The sequence below is a fragment of the Schistocerca americana genome, chromosome 2 (genome assembly GCF_021461395.2).
Source record: "Schistocerca americana isolate TAMUIC-IGC-003095 chromosome 2, iqSchAmer2.1, whole genome shotgun sequence".
Taxonomy (NCBI): Eukaryota; Metazoa; Arthropoda; class Insecta; order Orthoptera; family Acrididae; genus Schistocerca; species Schistocerca americana.
In genome coordinates this window covers 900551718-900577613 of record NC_060120.1, presented here as the reverse complement: position 1 = coordinate 900577613, position 25896 = coordinate 900551718, and the positions used below count along the sequence as shown (strand labels likewise).

The window sequence follows — 25896 nt, the reverse complement described above, 5'->3', positions numbered from 1 at the left end:
TTCCACAGTAGTTGGCCTAAGAGAAGCGAAAACTCTTAAACAAAAATGTCATTAAGTCAAAAATCTTTCATAAGTGACAGTGGAACCTCCAAGCGATGACCAGTTGAGAGGTAACGGAAATTTTCGCCCGAAAAACGAGTAACTTAAGTTCCTTAACGTACAAGGCGAAAGGTGTCTGGAGCAAGCAAACTATGTTGCAGCTAGAGAAGGCCTGCAATTTTTGTATAACGAATTATCCAACTGTAGTAGCTACACACATTACAGGCGCATTCCTTGGAAGGAAAGCTACCGTACTTAAGGCATGCTCCATAAATCTAATGCCTTACGAAATGTCCTCCCTGAAGATGGTTTTTAAATCTAAGGTAATACAAGGGAAACAAAAATGCAGCTGCAAGGAAACAGACTCGATGGAATAAAACAGTAACAGCTTGAAAGTCCTGCGGTTATTGGTGCGCAACCGAGTCACCGAAAATAAATTAACTTCATCTATAGAAGTTTGTATACACGACTTATTAATGAAATGATCTTGATCCGTTCGGACGGAAGAACAACGCACTATAACGAAATCCCTGTTTTCAAAAATTTCTCGCGAATCAAAATTCATACGAAAATGAGTGTCTATAAGGGCTCTTTTCAGCAGTTGCGAGATAGGGCAACGCATTTCAGAAGAGGGCGCGCATCTCGTTAACAAACCCACACCAAGGCGGGTCCGAAATTTTAGACAGATCAAAAGACTGAACAGCTGAATGTGGCCTTGGACGACCGGAGCTTATAAATCAATGTAATTAATAACCTGTAAGCGCAACGAGGCACAATATGGTTCATTTCGCACTCTGACAATAGGCGTTGTGTAAAATATGTCTCACTTATGAATTCTGATTAAAACATGTGAAAATTCGTTTCTCTGCAATGTGTGTAACTTTTTAAATAGTCTCAACTGACACTGTACACCGCTTTGTTAACGTGTCTCAGACAGGTTCACAATGTCATGCCATAAATAATATACCCGAAGCACTTGCTTCTAAAAACTTCTTGCTGCGATATTTATGACTAGGAAAGGAATTTTTATAGCCACCTATCTTAGTTCCTGATCGACGAAACGTGTGCCAACACAGATGTCATACTTATTTGTTGGAACAATGCTAAGGAAATGCAATTCACACGTGAAAGAGGTCGCTTACGAGATACTCGTTAGATAATTTTTTTTATTCTGTCGGCCCTTCGGATTTTTAGTTGCATTAAAGAAAGAGGAAGGGAGACTAAGGGTTTTAGCAGGTTGCCTTGAGGCGCAAAAGTGTATTGAGTGTACAAACGTTTTGAGATTACATGTACATGCTGACGGAAAAAAATTGCATCAGCAAGGAGAAGATTTGAGACAAAACGAAAGGTGGTAGAAATGTTTCTACCTCTAAAGAAGTCTATTCATATTTTGCGTCACTCCCAAATCAGGTTTGCTTTAAATACACTTTGTAACGGTCGTGAGGGTTAGTTACATTTGAGACGACGTGGTGAGTTCATGTTTATGAAGAACGCCTTTAAGGCGACACAGATGCCATTATAAACTCGTTAGAGTTTGAACGAGGTCGTTCAACAGGGCTACGAGGAGCTGGATGTTCCTTCTGCAACACTGCAGAAAGACTGGCAGGAGTGTAGCCACTGTACATGATTGCTGGAAGCAATGGTTAGGTGTACAGCTCTGTATTATGTTGCATATGCAAAAGTAATTTGAGTAGCACTTTGTCCACAGCAACAAACTTATGAGTCTACTTCGAGGACAGCTCCGAGCCAGACGCCCTGTAGGGAGCATTCCACTGACCCCCAAACCACTATTTGCGACTTCAATGGTGTCGAGCGAGAGTTCATTGGAGGGCAGTGTAGTGGTTGGGTGAATAAACAGGCCAAAATATTAGGTCATCAGTCCCTTTTATCTCGACCACACAGGTGTGACTACATGCAAGAGATGCCCTAGCACACAAAACCCAGGGAAAGAAACCCCAACGTCTGTCAGTTCAATGAAGACTGAAGGACAAAAAGGAAGAAGTGGGGATATAGGAAGAAAGGCAAGCGAGAGGTCCTGTCTAGGGAGCAGTCAGAAGGCCCCCAAAGCAAAATGCAATGAGAAGTAGATCCCCAGCCTCACCACTTACCAGGGGCACTCCATTCAAATTGTCAAGTGCAAGAAGCACGAACAGTCATATGGTGAACAAGTCTAACAGACCATGTGAGACAGTGGGGAGAAGAGTAAAAGAGCAGGTAGGGTGAGGGCCAGGCTGGACCACCAAGCCCTGTATGGACAGAGAAGGCAGTAGAGTGTTCGACAACACTTCAGTGGCCAAATATTGTTAAGTGGCCATCAAAAAGAGTGGTGAAAGACCCCTTACCAAATAAAAAGTAAAATTAAGTCTACTGCTGAGGTATTGCCTCCTAATATCAAGTGTAGGAAGTCAGGGAGATTAAGAGCCTGATGCAGGACAGCTAGGTTGGGACAGTCCAGTAAAATGTGACCACTGTCAAACGGGAACAACGAGAACAGAGGCATGAGTCATACTTACCTGATTCACGTTCATCCCCCCCAATGAACGTGAATCAGGTAAGTATGACTCATGCAGAGCTGGAAAACGACAATAGAATCGTTTCCAGCTGTCTGCATGGAGGACCACCACACACTTGTAGTCTCCATTTCCTGTAGGTAGTTAAGTGAAAAAGTAAGCCATTCCATGTTACTGATTCCTGAAACTTTATGGCATAATAGCAATCCGAGTTCTGTTTCCAGAATACAGATATCAAGAATTCGCTTAATGGTAGTCACTTTAGCCAATCAGATTTCATTTCCTGGAATCCCAACGTGGCCTGGGGTCTATACAGTCAGTTTCCACATTGTTCAAGGGCATACAGGAAAACTTGGATAACCATGACCAAGGGATGGCAAGAGTAACACTGGTCGAGAGCTTCCAGACTGCTCAAGGAGTCGCTGCATATGACAAAGGACTCACCATTGTAGGAATGGATACGATGAAGAGCGTGAGAGATGGCTACCAACTCCACAGTGAAAACACTAGCCATCCAGCAAGGAGCGCAGTTCAGTATGTCCCACTTAAGCATAAGCAACCATCGAGCCATTAGTATAGACTACTACTGTTTAGACTAGTTCTAAGCTCTGGGATGCGCCGAGGATGAAGAAAAATTAGTGGAAGAAAGCCTCAGGATGACCTAAGTCTTTCAGATGGACAAAGCTGTGGTGAAGGAATGCATCACAAGGGTGTATGCGAGTGGGCCCAGAGGAGAGATGGAGGAAACAGCGGGTGTTCAGAGAGGGATCAGATGTGGATTGCGATCTTATTACCTGATCTCTGCCGCTGTTGCAGGAGACAGATTTCCATGGCTGGAAAAAGGAGACGGTATTTTGGATGTTTGGGGAAGCTGTAACTGTATGTAGCATAACTGACAAGCTGCTGTTGGCCCCAGCCTCCACAAGTAAGCGGAACAGTAGTGTTACTCAGGAAGCAAAGTGTGAGGGTAAAGCCAGCACTTTCGCTTAAGCTGGCGAAGATAGGGAATCCAGGTAAAACAAGCATCTAATCCTAAAATGGAGGAAGTATCCACCACAATGAGTTGTTGGTCGTCAAGGTAAAGTTCTGGATGTGGGTGAATGGAACAAAGTCTATCGAAGTGCATGGCTTGAGTCTTAGTGGAAAATCGAAAACCATGGGTGAGTGCCCACCACTGCGCCTTTGGATGACACCTTGCAGTATGTACAGCGACGCCCACACTTTAGGAGAAACAGTAAAGGCAAAAGTCGTTAGCATACAAGGAGGGTGACACTGAGGACCCCACAGCTGCTGCTACACCTTCGATGGCTACTAGAAAGACAAGGACTGAGTATAGAGTCCTGCAGGACCACATTCTCTTAGATATGAAGGATACTGTGGGAAACCCACTTTAAACTGGAATGTACAGTGCGACAGGAGGTTCTGGATAAGTACCTTTGGGGACACTAAGGACATTGGGCTGCCTACAGCAGGCTGCCAGGTAAGACATGGAAGGACCAAGATAGTTTCCCATCGAGCATGAGCCCCAATAATTTCGTAGTGTCAGTGAACGAAAAGGTAACAGGCACAAGATGAACAGATGGTGGAAGAAACCATTTGCGCCACCAGAAATTAATAAAGACTTGTCAGTGGAAAAGCGAAAGCCATTGGCGATGCTACAAGAGTGAAGACGACGAAGACAGCGCTAAAGACGCTGCTCAATGAGACAGGTCCGTGGAGAAACAATAGATGGCAAAATCATCTACAAAAAGGGAGCCAGAGATGCCTGGCAGGGGAGAGGTCTTAATAGGGTTAATGGCGATAGCAAAGAGGATGACGCTCAGGACGAAAGCCTGAGGCGCACCATTTTCCTGAATTAAGGTGTCTGACAAGGCACAACCCATACGCACCTTGCAAACACTGTAAAAATGTCTGAAGGAAACATGGCAGGCGCCCATGGAAGCCCCACTTGTAAGGAGTACAGAGGATACCAGTTCTCCAGCAGGTGTCTTAGGCCTTCTCCAAATCGAAAAACACGGCCACAGTCTGGGATTTTCGCAGAAACCCATTCATGACATGGGTAGACAAAGTAACAAGATGGTCAACTGCAGAACGCTGCACTCTAAATCCACACCATGCTTTTGTGAGTAAATCACGAGACCCTAGCCACCACACCAGCCAGGCATGCCAACTGGGTACGAATCATATGTTCTATCACCTTGAAAACAACTGCTTAGAGAGATGGGGTGGTAGCTAGAAGGAAGGTTCCTGTCCTTACCAGGCTTGAGTATGACTGGCTTCACGTCAGAATCTGGGAAATTTGCCCACTGCCTAGATGTGGTTGTTCATGTTAAAGTGCTTGCCCACAAGAGAAAGGCGCTGCACTATCTGAATCTGGCGCTGGGGCAGAGGTGAGATCATGATCTAGCTCCTTCATAGTAAAGGTTGCATTATAGGACTCCCAGTTCTAAGAAGAGAAGGGAGTCGCCTGAGCCGCCTCCGCTCATTTCTGATGGAGGAAGGCAGGGTGATAGTGAGAAGAGCTTGAAACTTCTGCAGAATGGCGGCCTAAGGTGTTTGAGATAGCAATAGGGTCCACAATGATATCGTCTGCTGTTGTCAGGCCGGAAATAGGGGACTGGATCTTGGTCCCCAAAAGCTGAGGTTGGCCCTCACGACAGGGGAAGGAGTGGAACTATTAAAAGAACTAGTGAATCAAATCCAGCTAGCTTTTTTGTTGTACTGAAGAATGCGACGACACTTTGCTAGCATTTGTTTACAATGACTGCAGTTCACCAGCGTAGGTTGAAGGTTAAAAACGCGGAGAACATGTCTCCCTACGCGAATTGCGTCACGACGCACCTCAGTTCACCAAGGGACTGTGACGCGACTTTGTGAAGAGGAAGTGTGAGGAATGGAATGTTCTGCAGCAGGACGGATACAGTTTGTGATATTCCACTTTGTCATCTCAGCTGGGTAAATTCTGTTCTTCGAAGGTTGCCAGGGTGGAGTAAAGCTGCCAGCCAGCCTTAGCTGCCATTTGGGTGAGCACACAGGTGGGGTAGGAGTCGTCAGCAGACAGACAGCACATGGGTAATGGTCGCTCGAGTAGGCGTCAAAGAACGGACCACTCGAGATGATGGGCAAGCTGGGCAGTGCAGAAGGATAGGTCCAAATGGAAATAGGTGTGCAAGGAGTCAGAAAGGAAAGTGGGTGCTCCTGTGTTAAGGCAGAAGAGGTTGAGTTGATGAAGGGTATCAGCTAAGCGGGCACCTCTGACAGGTTCTGTGAGAACCCCAAAGCGGATGATGCGCATTGAAGTCACTGAGTAGCAGAAATGGGGGCGGTAGCTGCCTAAGAAGCTGAAGGAATCCGCCCTGGTGACAGCAAATGATGGGACATATATGCTACAGAGGGAAAAAGTCCAGCAGGGAAGAAAAAGGCAGACTGCAACAGTTTGAAGACAGGTAGTCAGGGAGATGGGCTGACTATGAATGTCATCCCACAAGAGCAGCATGACGCCCCTATGGGATGGAATTCCGACCTCAAGGGGAGGTCAACACGAATTGGTACAAAATGTTAAAGTTCAAAGCGATAGCGAGGGCGCAATTTCCTTTTCTTAAGGCAGAGTAAAAGGGAATGCTCTGATGCTAAATGGAGCTATAAATTCTATTTGTGGGACCGAAGGCCACGAACGTCCCATTGGAGGAGAGTCATCATGAGATGTAGGGGTATCACCTCGGCAGCTGCTGAGTGACTGCCTATTTAGAGTCGCTACTACAGGACAGAAGCAGGAGTATCCTGCTCCATGGGGACCACAGAAGCATCAGCTTGCTTGTCCTGTCGGCCTGTGGAGTCCAACGCTGAAAAACAGTTGGTGTTTAACAGCGACAAGGGCCAGCCGGGCTAATGTATCATATGGTGACATCGTCTATGATGATCTTCGAGTTAGCAAAGGAGAAGACAGTTTGCCTTTGGTTGACTTCGAGGCCTTCTGGTTAGAGGATGACGCGTTTGGCTGGTGGGACAGGAAATCTTCATGGGTGTACTACTACTACTACTACTACTACTACTACTACTACTACTACCACCACCACCACCCTTTCCGACCTAGGTTGTGTAGCTGGTGGCTGCGCCCCTTGAGGCAAGACTGACAGCTGTTTGCTACCTTGACACTGGGCGATTTCACAACCTCAGAGCTGAATTGGAGGTCTCATGTCTGCATGGCCATGTCCTTCATAGAGCGAGGGGGTGACAAGAACAGAACTATAGCAGTCAGACAAAATGCAGAGTTTGCACCTAGCCAGTAACTTGCAAGTGACTGGGTAAGGCACTTTTTCCTTCACCCGAATCTCTAACAGCCCACCCATCAAGATACATGGGACAATACTGAGATGCAGCGGCATGGCCGCCATTGCAGTTTATATCGCAGGGAGAAGGAGGCGGATTATCGCCCTTGTGCACATCCCTATCAATGGTTACACATTTGGCTGGGAGTCGACAAGACGCTATAGTATGGTTGAAACAGTGACACTGGTAGAGGCTCATCGGGTTTGGAATGTATGGCTGGACTTTGATAATTTCATAGCTTGCTTTGATCTTTGACAGAAGCACCACTTTATCAAAGGGGAGAAAAGTGTGAGTGGGCACTAAGGAAGAATCTACCTTTTTCATTACACGATGGACGGCAATGACACCTTGATCAGAGAGGGAAGGTTAGATTTTGGCCTCAGACCGTCGACCAGCCTAGAGTAAATGACACCACGTGAAGAATTCAGAGTTATATGGGCTGCAACACGAACAGGATAGCTCTAGAGAAGCTAGACAGCAAGCAGTTGTGCTAGACAAGCAGAAGAACCTAGTATCCAAAAGCAAAATGCCATTCCATAACCGAGAGCAGGATTTCACAGGGCCGGCAATTGCATTAACACCCTACTGAATAACAAACGGATTTATTGTGGTGAAGGACTGACCAATTTCAGTACATGAGACCACGAAGAACCATGGTGCAGCAGGAAGTGTCTTGATCATTAACTTCATTACGTTTACGTTTTGTAGACGTTGACTGAAGATCATTGGCTCATTGCAGGAAAATCCCCATGATTGCCAGTGTCTCCGATGTCGCGCTCCTTCCAACCAGGAGCCCCTTAACAAGGGGCTCTCCTGCCTTATGTGATTGGGAGGTGACACCCAATGGAGGGAACAAACACCCGATGGAGGGAACAATTGGCAACTTGTGAAGGTTGCAGCTCAGGCAGTCAACCCGCCCTGGGCCTGGTCTTTACCAGGGTGTACATGTGAACCCTACCTGTCGATGGGGGGGGGGGGGCGGCGGCGGCTGGGAATTACGTGTTACCCAGTCACCTGTTACACATCAGCCTTCAGGAGCACACAGGGAGAAATAAAGATTAACCCCAAACGCCGAAATGGAGGAACAAGAGGACATGGGAAACAAAGAAAAGGGAGCAAAAAACGAAGGTGAGACTTCGCGAATATCGAAAGGACTCACAGGGCAGAAGGGGGAAAATGCTGCTGAGGCTGGGACCCCATGGCAGCCAAGCATGAACCTGCTGAAGAGTGGCAAGCATCCTGGGGACTCTTAAGTTAGCATCATATGGCACCAGGTTGTGTGTAGCCAAAGAATGGTTTTGGCTCCATCTGCAGTTTTAGAACACAAAATGCAGGTTGATTATTTTTAGATACTGAGGATCAAGCATAATCAAGAACAAAATGGCGTCTGAAGTAGTGTAGATGGTGGCATTAAAGGTGATACTAGATATATCTGCAGGTATCTGATACCCATAGACATGGAATCTTAGCCCAGACCTGCTAAGGCGAGGTGTGTGGTCTGATGATTGACATGTACTGTTCCCAGGATTCTCACTTCAATTTTTTTTAGTTGGTGCAACCAGGGACAGAGCTGCTTGAAGGCAATGAGGTGCTCCATCAATTGGTGCCACTCTTGGCATTGGAGAGCCTGCCTATGTAATGGCCTCAGCAATTTCTGATTATCACCAAGGTAATGTGATATTTAGACAGGCCTCAGGAATAGTGTGATCGCTGAAAGCATGCCTGTAATTTTAATCTGGACTGCCTCATCGTTATCTCCATTCAGCAGGGAACCAAGGGCGGCAGCAGAAGTGAAAGCACCCTTGTCAAGACTCGAGAGCCTATCTGGGCAGCTGTTCAGGGGAATAATGCTGACTGAGGGAGGGAGGGAGGGACAGGAAAATCGGGAAGTGTTCACTACCACATGGTTCATCAAGAACTGTACAGTTGGGAGACAAGGGCTGCAAATATGAATGTCTGATCGAGAAAGTTCTGTGTGTCACACTTGAGAGGGTGGGGTGCCACCCAGTCTCAGCAGTGGCTATTTGGTCAATCCATTGCTCTGAGTGCCTGTGCCCAATCGCAATGGTCATCTATTCCCAGCATAGATGAGAGGTTCTCAACTCTGGCACAAACAGTGAAATCCCCGTGTGGTCAGGGACTAACGCCCTGCAGTTACTTTAAGACTCACCAAGCAATGGGATGAGTCACAGGATGCTACTTTGAGTGACCTTCCCTGCATGATTTGCAGTTTTAGAGAATTTTGAAAAGTGGTGGCAAGTCCAACCCAATAATGGGGGACCATGTGTGTATTTAATCAAAAGTTTTAGAGAATGCTGGAAGTGGAAAGTCGAGTCCCAGTAATAAACGAGGTCCAAGTAGGGTCTGGACTAAGGAAACCATGTGATGGAGAGGCATATTAGGATAGGCACAATATAAGCTTTTAGCACACACCTGAAGTAATGTTGCGAAGGCTGGGGATCTGTGGTAGCCAAGCACATATGAAAGAGTGAGCCCAGGATAGAGTTGTGTTTTCTGATGAAAGCTGGTGATGCCCACATGTTAGAAGGCCAGTTGAGGGCCTACAAACAACCTGTCTCGGTGCTAGACACACTGGACCTACACCTGAATTTATGGTGTGGGGCGCAATCTCATGACTGTAGAAGCACTCTCTTCGTTACCTCAGATACACTGACAAAATTTGTGCGTCAGTCTGGTACTGGACCTGTTGTGCAACCATTCAGGAGAATCATTCTAGACAGCATTTTCAACAGAATCTCGCTCGCATATATACTTTGTTGTAGGGTGTCTATATGTTGCGTTAGCGTGCTCGACCATCAGATCTCTCCAATCAAGCACTTATGGGACATCAGACAGCAACTCCAGCGGCATCCACAACCAACATCAACCGTCCCTGTACTGACCAAGTCCAACAGGCATGGAACTCCATCCCATAGACAGCCGACACCTGTACAGCAATGCACACACGTTTGAATGCTTGCATTCAACATTCCGGGGTTTACATTGGCTGTTAATGTACCAACATTTCACATTTGCAATGTATGATCTCGCGCTTACACTAATCTGGGATCGTGCAATAATTATCTCTAGTGTATTACCTAGACAAATTTATTCCAGAAATTTCATCACTCTACATTATTTTTCTGTTTTGAGATTTTTCCGTCAGTGTAAATTTTATTCTTAAAACGACATGTCCCAAGGTGAGAAACTTTCACAGCTCTGTACCTCATGGAAATTCACTACCTTGTATTATCTGTGCGAAGATTAGCAATTCCCACCCATTTAAACAAGAAACCAGATAAGAATTTTTGTGTAACTTGCGATATTTGTCATGATTTATTGTGATGCAGAAATTTTTGCAACAAGCAAACCGTTGAAAGTAATTATCAGGTTGAATGTTTCAAGTGAGACATTGTACCGCGAGCGATGAAATTCTTGAAACTGCCAGAACAGAATCTGAACGGTACGAAACTATGCGAATCAGTCTGTAGGATGGGTTACGTCAGATCCCACACATACGTTCCAGTTAGTCATGGTTTCATCTCTGCCGCCGTTCCATGTCTTTTCTTCATCTGTCCGTTGGTTAGGCCCTGACACTAGCTGTACAGACTGTCTAAGACCAAGATATTCGTGCTTGCCTTGGCAAGTGTTTCAAACTCACCTGGTTTAGTGTCTTTCGCAGCTAGCACTTTCACATTCGTCCCTAGCAATATGATATATTTCTTAACTTCCTCTTATCTGGCTTGATGTGATTGAGTGTCCTGGCGTGCAGGCTATGTAGGTAACGAGTCAAACTTCACTGGTAGGATCCTGTTCTGCCAGGTCCAGAAAAGATCTGACAGTAGCGGGTTAACACCCAAGTCGACCAATGTGGAACGAAGACTTATCACTTCCACAAAACCTGTATCGTTACAGTTATCAAAAATAAATAAATATGACCCTGTGCCACTACCATGCAGGCAGCCCTACATGCGTCAGACCAATGCGGCCTATTAGAGATTCGCACAGCACTACATTGCAAACACTAACAGCTTTCAATAAGCTGATACAGGAACACTTTAGATACACATATCTCAGTGTTACCAACTTTACTATACCATATTCTCATTCAGCCGACAGAAGTATTCAGGTTTTCAGAGTATTTAATGAAACTATCAAAGGACGACGGGCCTTCAGTAAGCAGCACAGCTCTTTCTCGGCCAGTTTCTGTTGAAAATATGCCTAATTTGTTGTGAGACAGCGTGTAATATTGCTGCTTCAGCCCGTGTTTCATGAAGTTCATACAGGTGGCGTCGCTATGCGTTGCCTTCAAAACCATCTGTAACGGAGGTGCGTTCCAGGCAGAGAGCTGTCACGACGTATCGTGCGGCGGAAAACCAGAGCATCGCAAATATTCATACCCGCCTGCAAAATGTCTACGGAGACCAGGCAGTGAAGAAATGCACTGTCTTTGGACGAGGCGTCTCACTATCTCAAGGTCGCGCAAACCTGTCCAATCTCCTGCGTGCCGGCCGACCTCACCCAGCTTTGACTCCTGTGTTGGAAGGTGCGGACACATTCGAGTTGATCGACGAACCTCTAACACCTCTCTGCACAGACGTCTGTTAGTGATGACAATCATCCACCAGTTGGGACAATAGTGTTCCTAGCCGCCGTAACAGGAGATCATGAAGAGCAATGAAGGATCATTGAACCGAGCTGCTTGCGCGTTACGCGGCTGACAGCTTCAACGAATATCGTCGCAGGCGATGAAACGTGGGTTTATCGCTTCGGACTGGAAACAGAACGGCAATTAAGTGGCGCCGCATCAACCCTTCCCTGAAGCAAAAGATCAAAACCACACATCCTCTGCTGGTAAAGTTATGGCGAAGATCTAGGACCGACTATTGTATTTCATGTCCCTCACGGTGAAACCATTAACTTTAATGTATTGTGCTACCCTTAAGAAATTTAAGACACGATTTCAGCGTGTTCGTAGCCCCAAAAATGCAAACTTCTCCATGACAACGCTAGGGACCCGACAGCAGCTCTCAAAACTTCAGTGGACTCTTCTTGCTCATCCACCCTGAATACCGGTCCTCTCACCTTCTGAATTCCGACTTTGTCCTAATGAAAGATGCACTCCGCGGGAAGCAGCACATGGAAGATGAGATTACTGATGCAGCAAGATGTTGGCCCCGAAATCTATCAGTAGAGTGCTACCAAGCGTGTACACAGTTCTTCCCACTGAAGTAGCCTAAGGCCGTCGCACTGAACGGAGATTATATTGAAAAATAGGGTTTTGTAGTCAAAGAGTGGGGACTAGTGTGCTGTATTGGAATCCTGAAAACCAAACTGCTTTCACAAAAAGGAAGGTGAATCATTACTTACTGAACGGATCTTTTTCAGGCAATGTCCGTAGATCAAAAAGATCACATGCAGACGAAATAACGACGCCACTATTAGATATTGTCCTCTCAATTTTAGATCATGGCTCTTGACCACTACCTCTTATCTTTGGCCAGTAAAAAATTCAGTCACAAAACTCTCAGGAATGGCACCACTATTGTATCAACGCTGCCTAACGAGAATTGTGTACTCACATGTCAGCTCGCTCTCTTCAATGATACCAGCGTTATTGACCAAGACATCAACACCCGACAAGTTATCCTTTATCCACTTGAAGGCTGCGAGAATGCTTTCTTCATCGCTGACGTCCCCTTGGATTGCGTGCAGCTTTCCTGGGGCATTTGGCAACTCCAACGCCTACGTACATGAAAGAATACATCGAATAATCATTAATGGACAGTGAGATTTTTATAAATTTAGTGTCAGTTGACAAATTACGATATACTATGGATTAAATATGATATTCAACATAGGGGTAGATCTCTAGCTTTGTTATAACCTCGTCCTGATATAATTTGTTTTGTTGTAATTTGTGTGTAATTTATTGTGCCCTTATGTAACTGCAAATTATATCATGGTAAGACACACACTTCGAGGAGATATAACGTCAAAGACATGGCCTAACGCTTCGCGGCACGTACATGGACGCACAGCTACAAATGAATACCTGGGCAACGCCAGGTTTCCATGTTAGTACCGGAAATTACACTAACATATTCCAATTTCTGTATTAGGTAATTCAGAGTTCTTGTATTCACCTTTCAGTTTGTTATAATAAAATGTTTTACGTAAGGAATGAATAATATATATGGTTTTTTCCAAAATCAGAAATGGTTGAACGAAACAAGTGTTCACGTGTCAGTGAGACACTAAATATGGGGAGCAGTGAACTTAGACCTCGGTATACGTTGCGTACTAGTATTTCGTCAAAAATCAAATTTAGGTGTGGGTATGGAGAGGGCTGGGCAATAACATCAACGCAAATTTCCACTGCAGCTGTATTTAGTGCCATACAGTAGTGAACACTAGAACAGCGGAAGTTGTCAAAATGACAGTCACTTCTTTCCTTCATCGTCATATACAATTTACTTCGTTAATGAAATCTTATGGCCGTTCATAATTTTTCCTCCTCTCTGCAGTGACGCATTAAGATTTGCAAAATGTTTTTATCGTCTTACATTTCATTCGATATACCTAGAATGGCGGAAGGTGGCAGTTTCATCTCAGTTTCTCTTTTGAATAGATTATCCAGTAACGAAGCGGCAACAATGAGCGGTCAGCAGTTCTGCTTATTGTTGCAACTTAGCGCGTGTAAGGCCCAATCTAACATTTCATGTTATATCACTCAGGTAAACATATACCGTCTGCGAGGAAGTTCTGCTGTGTTTCATCTCAGGTAATTGCGGAGCTGAATTGGAAATTAACTTAACTGGTGATGATTATGGACCTGAGAACTGAAGACATTGTGAACGATTGTGAGCGATTACCTGAAGGGAATTCATATGCTGATCTACGTTAATCATCACTTTCCTCACAGCAGGCAGCCTCTACGAAGATGCTTGCTAGGGATGGAACCGTTTGGGAGATTGCCAGCTTCCCATCTTCTGGAAGGAGGTCGGCTGGGAACGTTGTGAACGAGAGAGGTGGTCCCACTGTTTACGCTTGCCAAGGAGTAGAATACTGCCACCAGTGCCTTCCGTCTTATTTTGACTAAGCCATACTACGTCATTAAGAAATACAGGGAATCAAATGTTAGAAAAACTGACTGGACTCATTAAGGAACTGGGAAAAACATGTATGCTCAGGGGTGTCATTTGTAGAGAAGTATGTCTGGATCTCTGGTCGCACTCTCGTGGGAGGGGGGGGGGGGGCTAATTTTATCCAAGGACATCACGCCAAGGGACTGATTACAGGAGCTTCAAGATTTCTTCGTTTCGATGAAAAATCAGAGCTGAACGTCTGGTAGCCAACAAATTCGCTCTTATCTGAAATTTGGGGAAGTTAATTGAAAACCGTATTCGTTCTTACCGCCCAGGAGAAGATTTAACGGTTGACGGGCAACTATTACCAAGCAAAACAGTTATTCACTCAGTTCATTCCTAACAAACATTTTCAATTCTGGTTGACTGTCGATTTAACGACAAAATATGTCTAACGCTTTCCCATACCTCGGCAAAGAGAACACCCAAAGAAGCAACCACTTTGAGAGTACATCGTTCTGCGGCTCATGGAGCCATTTGTACGCCAAGGAAGAATGTGATGGCAGACAACTTCTTTACCTCTCTTCAGACTGTTAAAAGAAAACATTACTTGATACGACATCCGTCGTGAAATCTCCGCTTAAGTAAGGAAGTCCAGTGTTTAAATACAGTACGGCACCATCCTGCATCATAGTGGCAACAAAGACTGCACGATGACTGTATACCACGGAAAGAAGAATAAGAACGTCTTTCGCCTGCCGGCACTGCATGCTGAAGCAGCAGTAAGCAAGGATGAAAATAAAACCTCAAATCATAACATTTTACAACGCAACTGAGTATAGGGTTGACTGGTTTCATCAAATGACCCGTATATATACAACGAAGTTTGTTTATCCACAACATCTTTGACATGGCGGAAGTAACTGATGGTAACAACATAGTAACAAGAAAATCGAAAGCAAGTAGTTTATACTCCTGTCTAACGAACTCTAGGAACGAAAGAGCAAGAACATAAGGCAAAGGACGAGGATACTGGACAGAAATCACCTAAGAAACGGAGGAAGTGGCAAATTATCCTCTGCGAAGGCAACAAGACCAGTGAAAACTGAAGTGCCACAAAGGTGTGAGGGGGGGAAAAATGTGCGCATAAAACAAATCACCTGTGCTAAGTCCATCTAACAGATTCCAATGATTTGAGTGGAAAGTAATATAAAGACGTGCGTAGAACGCGTACGAGAGTAATATGGACTAAAATACGAAATGTGTCTAGGAAGTTGTACGGATAGTTAAAAATGAAAATTCGCATTTTAGGATACTTGTTAGCATTAGCAACAATGAATTTGTAAGATACTTTGTTGCTGAAATAATTATCAGTTATTGTATTTATTATGATTACTTGAAAAGGTAAGGATTGTCCAAAACTAGAAATACTTGTTTCAGTCAAATACGAAAATATTTTATGTAGGGTCAAAATGACCCTTTTCCGCCGTTTTAGGCATGTGAAACGCCGTCGTTCTAGTGTTAAGAAGAAAATTTAAGATTGTGCGATAAATTGTGTTAAATATTTGACGTGTTACGACGCTATACTTTGAGAAAAAACAATATTTTCCCGTTGTCACCCATGGTCGTTTAGCGCAAATTTTTCATTCGGCAAGAGTTTAAAAATTCCTGAACAGTTGTCGAATACAAGGAAATACTAGTTTTCCAGCAATCTGAAGAACCAAACACGTTGCTAAACTTTTCGTTTAAACAGTTCTTGACTGTTACATATTTTCACTCAAAATTATGTTTCGTACTGATAAAACTATGTATAGGTCGATAAACATTAATTTTTCAACGCATAATTCTCAAAATTATTTGTTGTATAAGGTAATATGAAAAACAGTGAACTTACTGAAGAACATAACATTACTTAACGCTTGTCAATTTGTTAACTGAATTTTTCCCATTTACATAGCTATGAGAGCTATGTAAAGTTTCTGTACAAAGCCTTTAGCGTTGAAAGGGATATCCTTAAAAACCTAATTATGGAGAAAGTCAGGACGGAGTGACAAGGCGAGGGCAGACCCTGTGACCCACAAATACGACCAGTTTCGACATACTAGTAGGGGGAATGGGGCAGTAAATTCAGTCTTGTTTGTTTACATCACAATTCCGTTTACGAAAAGAAATGAATTGTAAGGTCATGACTGGATCTGTTTTGGATTAGTTTGAATCCTTAGGAAATTTGTACATCTCACTTCTGTAATCATGCTTACGCAGGAATCTAATCATATGCATATATACCGCAGACAGCCGGTAATTAGGTCGACGAGCAAGTGGCGTAACGGGCTGCTTTCAAATCAGCCATCTTCTGTGCTCTTACACTGGAGTTGCACTTTTTGCAATATTTTTTACTCTTTGGCAAGACAGATGTATAGTTTATATATTGTTATCGTAAAGAAACTTCACGAATGTTTATTTTGTGGAAGGAAATACTTTCATACGAGTCCCTTTAAGCCCACTGGTCTAACAACTTTACCCTTTAAGGAAAGTCGAAATCTTTCTCAGCAAGTGGCATTCTGGTAACGTAGCACTGGTGCAATTCGAAACTCTCACAGCGATCGCATACAGTCTGTATGTATCAAGTTTCTGCAGTAAGGACACCTGTTGATAGCTAAGCCCTGCAATATCTCTGAACAAAAATAATCTGAGCCACACTACCTGTGCTCTTAAGGGCTCATACGTACATTGGTAAAGTCTTACGACATATCGCATGCACATATCTTCAATTTTATATCGTTTCTAGCAGTCATTGCTTAACATCCTTCTGCTTAGCGTTTTTGGTCACTCAGGTTCACATGCACAAGAATGAGTATGCACAACGCAAAATTGCGGTGCAAAACCATGCGCGTGGAAGTTTATTGATTAGAACGCAGGCCTTGTAACATTCGTCCAGACGTTCCGTATTTTATGGCATCGTTCCTTATTTGGCTTGCATCCCGTTGTCCGACAAAATACATAGGGGAAGCTTATTGTCCCGTTTTTCGTTAACGGTCCGATAAATTTCGAAGATACTGTTTTCAAGTAACTTGTAGCATAAGCAAATTGGGAACGAATGTGATCATGTACAAATAATGAAAAAATACACAAACGACGTTATGCGATTTTAAATCCTTTGTTTGGTAGTTTTAATGCTTTAACATGGCTAGCAGTTTGTCTCTTCCACTTTCTTTTTACATTTCCTATTGCTTCAGTTCGCTAGGTTTAGAAGTGTGGTTTTAGACGGTTAGAGAGATGATAAATCACTTGATACGATATATTGCAAACTTTTCAGAGAAATGGCAAAATGAATGTATTTACTAATGAAATTAAAGTTGAATTCCCATATCTGAAACAATAACAGAAAGCAAGAAGTTATTTTATACCATCAAGCAGGCTAGGTGTTTCACCCAAAACGTCACGAACTGTCTTTTTCCGAAACGTGCGTATAGTGATATGATCAAGTAAAGCGTCTTGCTGTTGAGGAAAGTTCGTTAGCTTTCCACGCAACGGGACAATCATTCTCTCAGATCAATGGACTGCACTGCTACAACCATAAGGAAGCTGTTTGAGAAGAAATTTACCTATTTAAGAACTTTTTGGTGAAGTTAACCATGTTAAAAATGAATGTAAAGTGAAGAACCATTACTAAGGAATTAAGTTTGTTGGTTAGAAATAGTCTAGCATTTCCAACTGTGTTGCGTCTCAGGATATCTGCTGCAAAAATTTGAAACTCATGACTGCGTTTGTGATAACTAGTTGCCACCAATGCTGCTGCACAAAGTATGTTGTCTATCACAAATGCGTTCTGGAGTGATGAAAATAATAGGTGCAGTGTGGAAACGGTTAAGGAAATACTTATAAACTCATTTTCAGGATACTTGATGAATTTATTTTTATAAAATTCTATTTGAAAATATTAAACTGCTGAATGCATACTTTTTCTATAAAATACGAAAAATATCAGAAACTACCAACCGTGAAACTTCCGTGGCAGTTGAGTGAAAAATAAGTAACCGATGCAAATAATTTATGTCTACCCTAGTTAAAGACCTCGTTATATTTATACTTCAGACACGTCCGAAAGAACAGACAATTTATGACCTGCAGCCGTCTAGAACGAAATTAGAATCAATACCTTCAGCTGCTAACAGACGTTGATATATATATCAACGGGGACAGGTGAAATGTGTGCCCCGACCAGGACTAACCCTGGATCTCCTGCTTACATGGCAGACGCTCTATCCATCTGAGCCATGAGGGCACAGAGGATAGGGCAACTGCAGGGACTGTCTCGCGCACGCCTCCCGCAAGACCCACATTCTCACCTTGGATGTCCACACACTACATTCGTAGTGTCCCACCCCAACACACTCGTGGGAGACATTCTTACTAAGTCCCGTAAGAGTTCGGGGAATGTGTGTGCATCCGCACAGATGCGTCATGGCCGGTATTGTCAGAACTATATATTCGGACTTGTCCGAAAGGGCACCATATCCATATAAGTATATAGTTCTGGCAACACCGGCCATGATCTCCTCCTGTGCGGATGCACACATTCCCCGAACTCTTACGGGACTTGGTAAGAATGTCTTCCACGAGTAATGAGTGTGTTGGGGTGGGACACTACGAATGTGTCTGGACATACAAGGTGAGCATGTGGGTCTCGCAGAAGGCGTGCGCGAGATAGTCCCTGCAGTCGTGCTATCCTCTGTGCCCTCGGTGGCTCGGATGCCAGCACGGTAGCGCAGCGTGTTCGGCCAGAGAGCCGGTTGGCCTCTGTAATAAGAAACAGTGGAAGGATCAACGAAATGAACTTAACGCATGTCATGCCGTCCGCAACGACCAAACAACGATCAACAACGAACAAAATGAAAAAATGCAAAAAAAAATGGACAGAGCGTCTGCCATGTAAGGAGATCCTTGGTTCGAGTCCCGGACGGCGGGGGGCACATTTTCTCCTGTCCCCGTTGATATATATCGATCGGGGTCGACAGAAGCGTCCGATCCCACGCATCGGCTTTGACCCGTGACGTAAGGCTGTTGTGTGTGACATGACGGCGCGGAGTTTGGTTTGAGTGTGGCTGTCTCCAGTTCTGTTTTATTTTATTTACTTTTCTGATCTGTTCGTTCTATCTCTTGAGATTTTTTTAAAATTTAAAAACACTTATTACTTATTTTAATTATGTTTCCTCGAATTTCTGTTTTAGTTTATTATATTTATCTTTCTGATCTGTTCGTTCTATCCCGTGAGATTTTTTTTAAAAAAAGACAAAAAACACTAATCAGCTACTGAAGCATCTTTATCTTCTATGGGTTGCAGGGGTTACGACCCCTGGGGAGGTGGGTGGGTATTCATGCATGGCTGTCTTCACTTACACGTTGTAGCTACGCAAGGCGTCTAAATTTGTTTATATTTAGTTTGCCCCCCACCCAAAACACCCCATTTCCCGCGCTTGTCCTGTTAGTGTCATTAGGCTTCTTGTGGAAAGTGTGTGTGTTTTTGTTTCCGCCATATTTGTGACGTCATGGGTCAAAGCAGACGGGTGGGATCGGACGCTTCCGTATTTCCTATCGATCGGCATTTATACTCCGCAAGCCACCCAACGGTGTGTGGCGGAGGGCACTTTACGTGCATCGTAGCATAAACAATTTTAACACCAATCTGCTACGAATTATACTGTACAGAACTAACGAAAGTTTCTAGAAAATGTTTCTTCACTTCAATATCTAATCCGTGTCCCATATTTTGCTTTTGTAACTGGTCACCTACGTTAGCAGTAACAGGTTTCCTCCTGAAGTTTATGTTCAACACACCGACAACTCCACATCTCGTGCTTAGGGCTCAGCGTCGCTAGCCCTTCATCGCAGGATCTCTGGATCTATTCCCGCCCGGTTCGGAGTTTCCTTCTGCCGGAGATTGGGCATTTTCATTGTCCTCAGCATTTTCATCTCAGCTTCACCGACGCACACGTCCCAGAAATGGGCGTCGAACAGGAAGACTTACCAGACATCCGCCCGGCCCCAGACGTTGTCTGCCGGCCGGTAATGCCGTACCATCACTCCATTTCAACGAACCGAAACCATAGTTAGATTTCTCACAAGCTTAGGCTTCAGAGCTGTCGTATTAATAAAATGTCCTGGTTTGACCATTCTAACTATTCCAGTCTGCGCCGCATTCGTAGGGATGGAAATCTGAACATCAAGGAGATTGGATGCTGTAGCTGGCTTTCTAATTTGTCTATTTTAACTACTCTAACTGAAGACAGGCGAAAGCCTGATACGCGTAATAACCTATATAAAAAAATAGTGACTGGTTGCTGTACTGATTAAAATATACACAGCCACTAAGCTCTACAGCTAGTAAAATAGATAAATTATTGTGATTTCACCTCTCTTTAACCAGAAATTACTTCATAACAATAACCCTTTTTCGAAAAAAAAAAAAAACTGGAGTTAACGAAGCTATTTCATAAGAATTCCTTTCAAGTGGTCCCTGACTTTACTCTGTTCATTGGAAATTTAACACGGAAATAAACACTACGCCATGTTCATTATTTTTCCTCTAGTTAACACCAGAGTACAGCAGCGTGCTATCATCACAGTTGTTGCGCGGCGTCGCTACTCGCACATCGCCTTACGGGATTCTGCATATAACTTTAAACTGCACAACACACCCCTCCTCGCTACGATGTCCGTACTAGGTGAGGTACAGGGCGTAGATCCAGTAGCCCATTTCTAGAAGCTACTTCTGAAACTTCTTTGACGAGGAAACCCCCAGGAAGTGTATTTCCGCAAGCTAATGGAAGCAGTTTCAAGCATCTTGCGGCAAATATTTGCCACTTATTGGAAGTGTCAGACCTGCAGAACCTTATTCAATACCGGCACGGAAAGGTCGTCTAGAAGGAGAAAGCAAAGACAGATGGTCCGAAACAGATGTACCATTGGAATCAGACATAATTGGTTACCGACAGCCAAGAATGTGCGATTACTTTGTATGACCAGGAAAGGAAGTAAACCGACAGTAAAGAAGTCATTAAATTTTAACTTTTTAATGTTAGCATTAATATTTTTAACAAAAGCAGTAAATACTGTTTCCCAAAAACTAATTCAAAAGCGATCTCCATGTGAAAGCTTACCGCAATTTTTGTGACCTATATCCGAATATTTTGTAGTACAAGGTATCGTTTGACGTTCGAAATTTGCACGCGTTCTCATTGTTTTTAATCTGAAAAAAGTGCTTTGATTTTGTGTAATTGCTTGATAAATATTTATGCCTATCCATTTCTTACACAGGTATTTGTATTTTCTTAACTTTTGTCACAACTTCTCTTCAATAATAATGCAACAATGGCGCCTGCTTTCGTTTTTAAACACGACGCTGAAGTTCCATTTGCCTATCTCGTGTTAGGACTTACGTAAAAACACGCCAGTACTTTTAGCGAGTTCCTAAAACTAAAGTAACCAAGCGACTTGCATAAACAAACTTGAGCAAGTTTTTAGTCTAAGCACATCATTACTTACGGATGACACTTGCTAATGGACAAGCCTTTAGGCTACAGCTGCAGCATGAACTTATCGCAACAGCCGAATGAGGTAAGGTCAAATTTCCGTGTATGTTATGCTTAAAAAAGCATGTACAGAATGCAAACGCTACAATTTCAAATTCCACCGAATTTTTAACATATATACGAAAAAACAGTGCATGCTAAGCGCATTCTATTTCTTGCTGCTTTTCATGGTTTTCCGAGTCCATATTTCCCTACATGAAACGAAGTAGCCTCACGCAGTATCACAGCACCTACGTATGACAAAACACCTCAATAGCACCAATGACGGGACACAAAGCGATTATCCAATGAATTTGAAACACGAACTGTAGCAATTGAACATTCAACATGGTGACCGGCAAAACTAATGTCTTTCAATAGTTTCGCGTGTCTCACTGTATCATGCATATTGTAGTAACAAAGTAAGTAGTGCCTATTTCCAGTAACAACTCTGCGCCCGACCACGCAGTTGCAGATAATACACCAAACTGCAGAGGATACGAGACAACCAACACAGTCTATGAACGCTGCTCTGTTTTTTGGCGCTAATAATTTTATCTATATACAAAGAGATGTAGTCACGACGCGAATCTTTAATGGTCAGTATCATTTTGAACGGCAGGAGCACTGTTTTGGACGAAGCAAGCAAAATGACTTTGGGAAGGAAGAATTTATGGGTGTGTCAGCATGCACGTTAACGTGAAATACCTGGAGGTAATGCACCTCAATTGCAGTCCCAGCTTTGGCGTTAGTCCAAAAATTTCTGCATACGTCTCTTACCGCCTTTTCACTGGCTTCTCATTTGATCGGGGAGGAAATTTAAAACCATTCGCCAAGACCAATATAACCTGAAGAACGTCTAGCATTTACACATTGATTATTAGCAGCTGGAGAAAGTAACGCGAGTGACCGTTTCGCACTTCAGTAGCTGCTACACAGTGTACCATATTTTCTGATGCCTCCAGTTTCATGCGAAGCACTTTAAGGATTTTATTAAAATATGTATAAAATCAAGCAATGAAACAGGATTACTGAAATGTGAGATGTGTACGACCTATCACATAGGCTATGTTTTAGAATTAGCTATATAGTTTGATGCCTGATAAATGTCTTAAGCACGCCACGCTATCAAATTTCTAACACTAACCCATGAAACCTGTAATTACAGACACCATGAACGTATACAACGAGAGTGAACAGGCCTTTAATTTTAAGCAGCGCTCTAGATAGATATTCGGAATTTACTTTCAAGGAGTTTTGTTTTGCTTTTTCTTTTTTCTTTTTAATTCCATTACCTGAACAATTGCAAGCAGCTAATTTAACGTCCGTCTCCCGTCTCCCTTAGGACCTTTGAGTGCTGTGGATCTTTTTGAGCTCAGATGCACGTATACATAGCTCAATGCAACGCTCTCTGCAGACAATTCCATCACTCATGCGACTCATGTTAACGAAGATAGACAAGATAGACGAAAGCGTTCTGTAGAGCTAAAGCTGGAATAGATTGTTCCCGAAATTCCTTTTATGGTTTGCTGAAAAGCCAACAAGCACCGGAACACGAGCTAATGCGAACCGAGCACGACCAAATGCAGTTTTCTCACTACCGCGTAGCGTCTATATCAGTGTTCTCGTCCCTTCCGCACGTTCGTTGTGTGTTCACATAAGGGTAAAGAATGCTTAATCGAGCTGCCTCAGCGCGGCCGGCGACACACAGTGAAATGGGATGAGCTCTGACCTTGACCCTGTCGACCCTCCGCGCCAAGCCAACGACAGTGAGTCCCTGCCTGAGCAGCTCCTGCGTGATGGCGGCTCCTATGCCGCAGCTGGCCCCCGTCACCAGCGCAACGCGATCCGCGTATCTCTGCATGCTCGGACACCACAGCAAGCACGAAAACTGAACACTCACTGCTCCTGCCCACAGACTATACTGCCGAAGTGTGCGGCGGCGGCTACGGTTAAGGCCACAGGCTGTCGCTCTGAGCGCCACCTATATGCATACTTGTCAACAGGCGGCTGGCTTAAGGCCCCAACACACACACCAACCGACCGACCGACCGAAAAACTGGACGTGTGTAGGCTTTTTGGCCGACCGACCGGCGAACGTTCGTCGTCGCAATGTCAGGCTTCCAGCCCGACAGCCGGCCCCCCTTCCACTCCTCGCAACAAATTGTGCCGTTTGTAGGGCAGTCGTGCCAGCCGCTCGACAGAAGTTCGTCTTTTGTCACTGTGCCAATGTAATCACTGAGTCAAGTCGGTAGGAACGTGCACACGAAATTAGTCAGTCGGTCGTTTGGTGCGTTTTTAGGGTTCTTTAGTACATTAAATTTCTCTGACAAAGTTTATTTGTCAGATATATTTGATGTAATGTAATAGGGAACTTCTCTTCCCACGTCCCACCCGGTCTCCATATCTCCACCCTCCTTACCCTCTCCCAAGATGGCTTCCGCCAGCTCCCCCTCCCTGATGATGCCCTCCTCCCCTCCATCTACCCTTCCTACAAACTTTGATCCTACCACCCTCTTCCTGTGTTTGCTCCTTTGGGCACCCTCCCTCCCTTCTCTCCCCCTTCCCACCCTCCTCCATTTCTCCCTACTCCTCCCCCAGGCTTCCCCTCCCCTGTCCCTCTACTTCTCCTCCCATCTCCTCAGCCATTGGCATCTTTGCTCTCCCCTCTCCCCCCCCCCCTTCCCTTCTTCCCCTCTTGGCAGGTCCCCGCACTCACACACGCTACGTGGACATTCGCGCGCCGGGGATCATCGCCATTAGTGTCTCATGTATGCCGTCGTGTTTAGTGTTCACCGTCACACTCCATCATTCACCAGTGCCATCGACATCTTCAGTGTTTGTGCGTCGTGTCAACAGTTTGTAGTGTGGATTGTCATCGAGTGTGAACGGCTTCATCTTTTTTATGTTCATGTGTCTATTGTTTTTTCCCCGCCGTTTTGTTCCAACTCATGTGTCTTCTCTGTTTTACCGTTGTAATATCTTTGGCTGAAGAGCGGCGTATTGTGCTGCTGCCAGCCTACCTGTTTTTATACGGGTATTAAAATCACAGTAAAGAAAAAAAAGGAACTTCTCTCAAATGTTGCCTTTGATCAAACTTATTTTTTGAAATGTAGCTCCTTAAGGGGCCTACAGACGTACAAATTTATCAGCCGACCAACCGACTAATTTCGTGCCAGACTGGACACGTCCCGACTGACTGCACTCAGCCATTACGGCGCCGCACTGTTCCTATCACTGGTTGTGATTTGTTCATCTTACATCTATTGAGGGCGTGTTCTACGAGATCCTGCTTGGTGTTACACGGACACAGAAGTTTTGATTTGCTTTGGCTTTTTTACAACTAACAAGGCCAAAGAAAGTTGAGAGAAATGGTCAAAACAAAGAAACACATTCATCCACGCTCTGTTACTTAAGAAACTGGCAGCTGATTATTTTCGGAATTACTTAAGAATGACTATAAAATATTCTTTTCGGATGTGTCCAACTTCCTCAAACCAAATTTGACGAAAAACATATAGTCATGAGAGAAGCTGTTAGTTTAGAGGAGGGACGTTAGCTACATTACGATTTCCAATCACTGGATAAAGTTACGAGGACCCCAAATTTAGTGTAGTTGTATCCCCACAATTATTTTCTAAAACGGTTCCTGAGACCTGCAACATGATTTATAGTTGCACGAGGAAATACACAACAGTAAAGCAAACCAAATCAAACATATTATGTTCCTGTAAACTTCATGAACTTATTTACGTACGTAGCATAAATGTGTGTGTGAATTCCTAAGGAACCAAACTGCTGGGGTCATCGGTCCCTAGACTTACACACTACCTTAACTAACTTAAAGCAACTTATGCTAAGGACAACACACACCCGTCTACTGTAGTTTTTTTCTTTCGACTGATAGAATCAGAATACTTCATCAACCTTTGCTAAGTGCAGAGTACTTGGATTCTCTTTATTTTCCTAAGCTTCGTCATATATGCGCTTGTTGTTGGCGTAATTGAGATTATTTGAGTCGCTGAAACTGGGTCACGCCGGAGCAGGGTGTCTGGCTATCATTTCAGTGGTGTTCGGATTGTGTCCAGACTGTAGATGAGTGTCTGACGTGATCTCAGCCGTTAAGCTTGGTAACGTAGGGACACCCCTTCGTTGAGTGTCTTGCGAAAGCCCATCGTCACAGAACGCATCGGTTCAATAGATGTTTGATGCTGTTTGAAGCGCAGAATCGTTCGAAAGCCGTTCGCATGAATTGGGGTCCGTTACCTGGTAATCCTTTTGGGAATCCAAGACTGAAGAAAAATCAAGACACATTTATGGAATTTGTCGGCATGTAAAAAGAGTTTGACAATGTGAAAT

At 44.0% G+C, this 25896-nt stretch overlaps 1 protein-coding gene across 1 annotated transcript in view; it reads right to left on the bottom strand.

Moving 5' to 3' along the window:
* LOC124594533 (farnesol dehydrogenase-like) overlaps window positions 1-23422 on the bottom strand; it is a 39773-nt gene extending 16351 nt beyond the window's left edge. Inside the window, exons 1-2 of the mRNA XM_047132906.1 lie at window positions 23270-23422; window positions 12461-12623 (exon numbers count right to left, since the gene is read on the bottom strand). Of these exons, the coding sequence (XP_046988862.1) occupies window positions 12461-12623; window positions 23270-23401 (295 nt within the window). The 5' untranslated portion in view covers window positions 23402-23422. The remainder of the gene's footprint in view (window positions 1-12460; window positions 12624-23269) is intronic.
* Between the last annotated feature and the right edge of the window lie 2474 nt (window positions 23423-25896).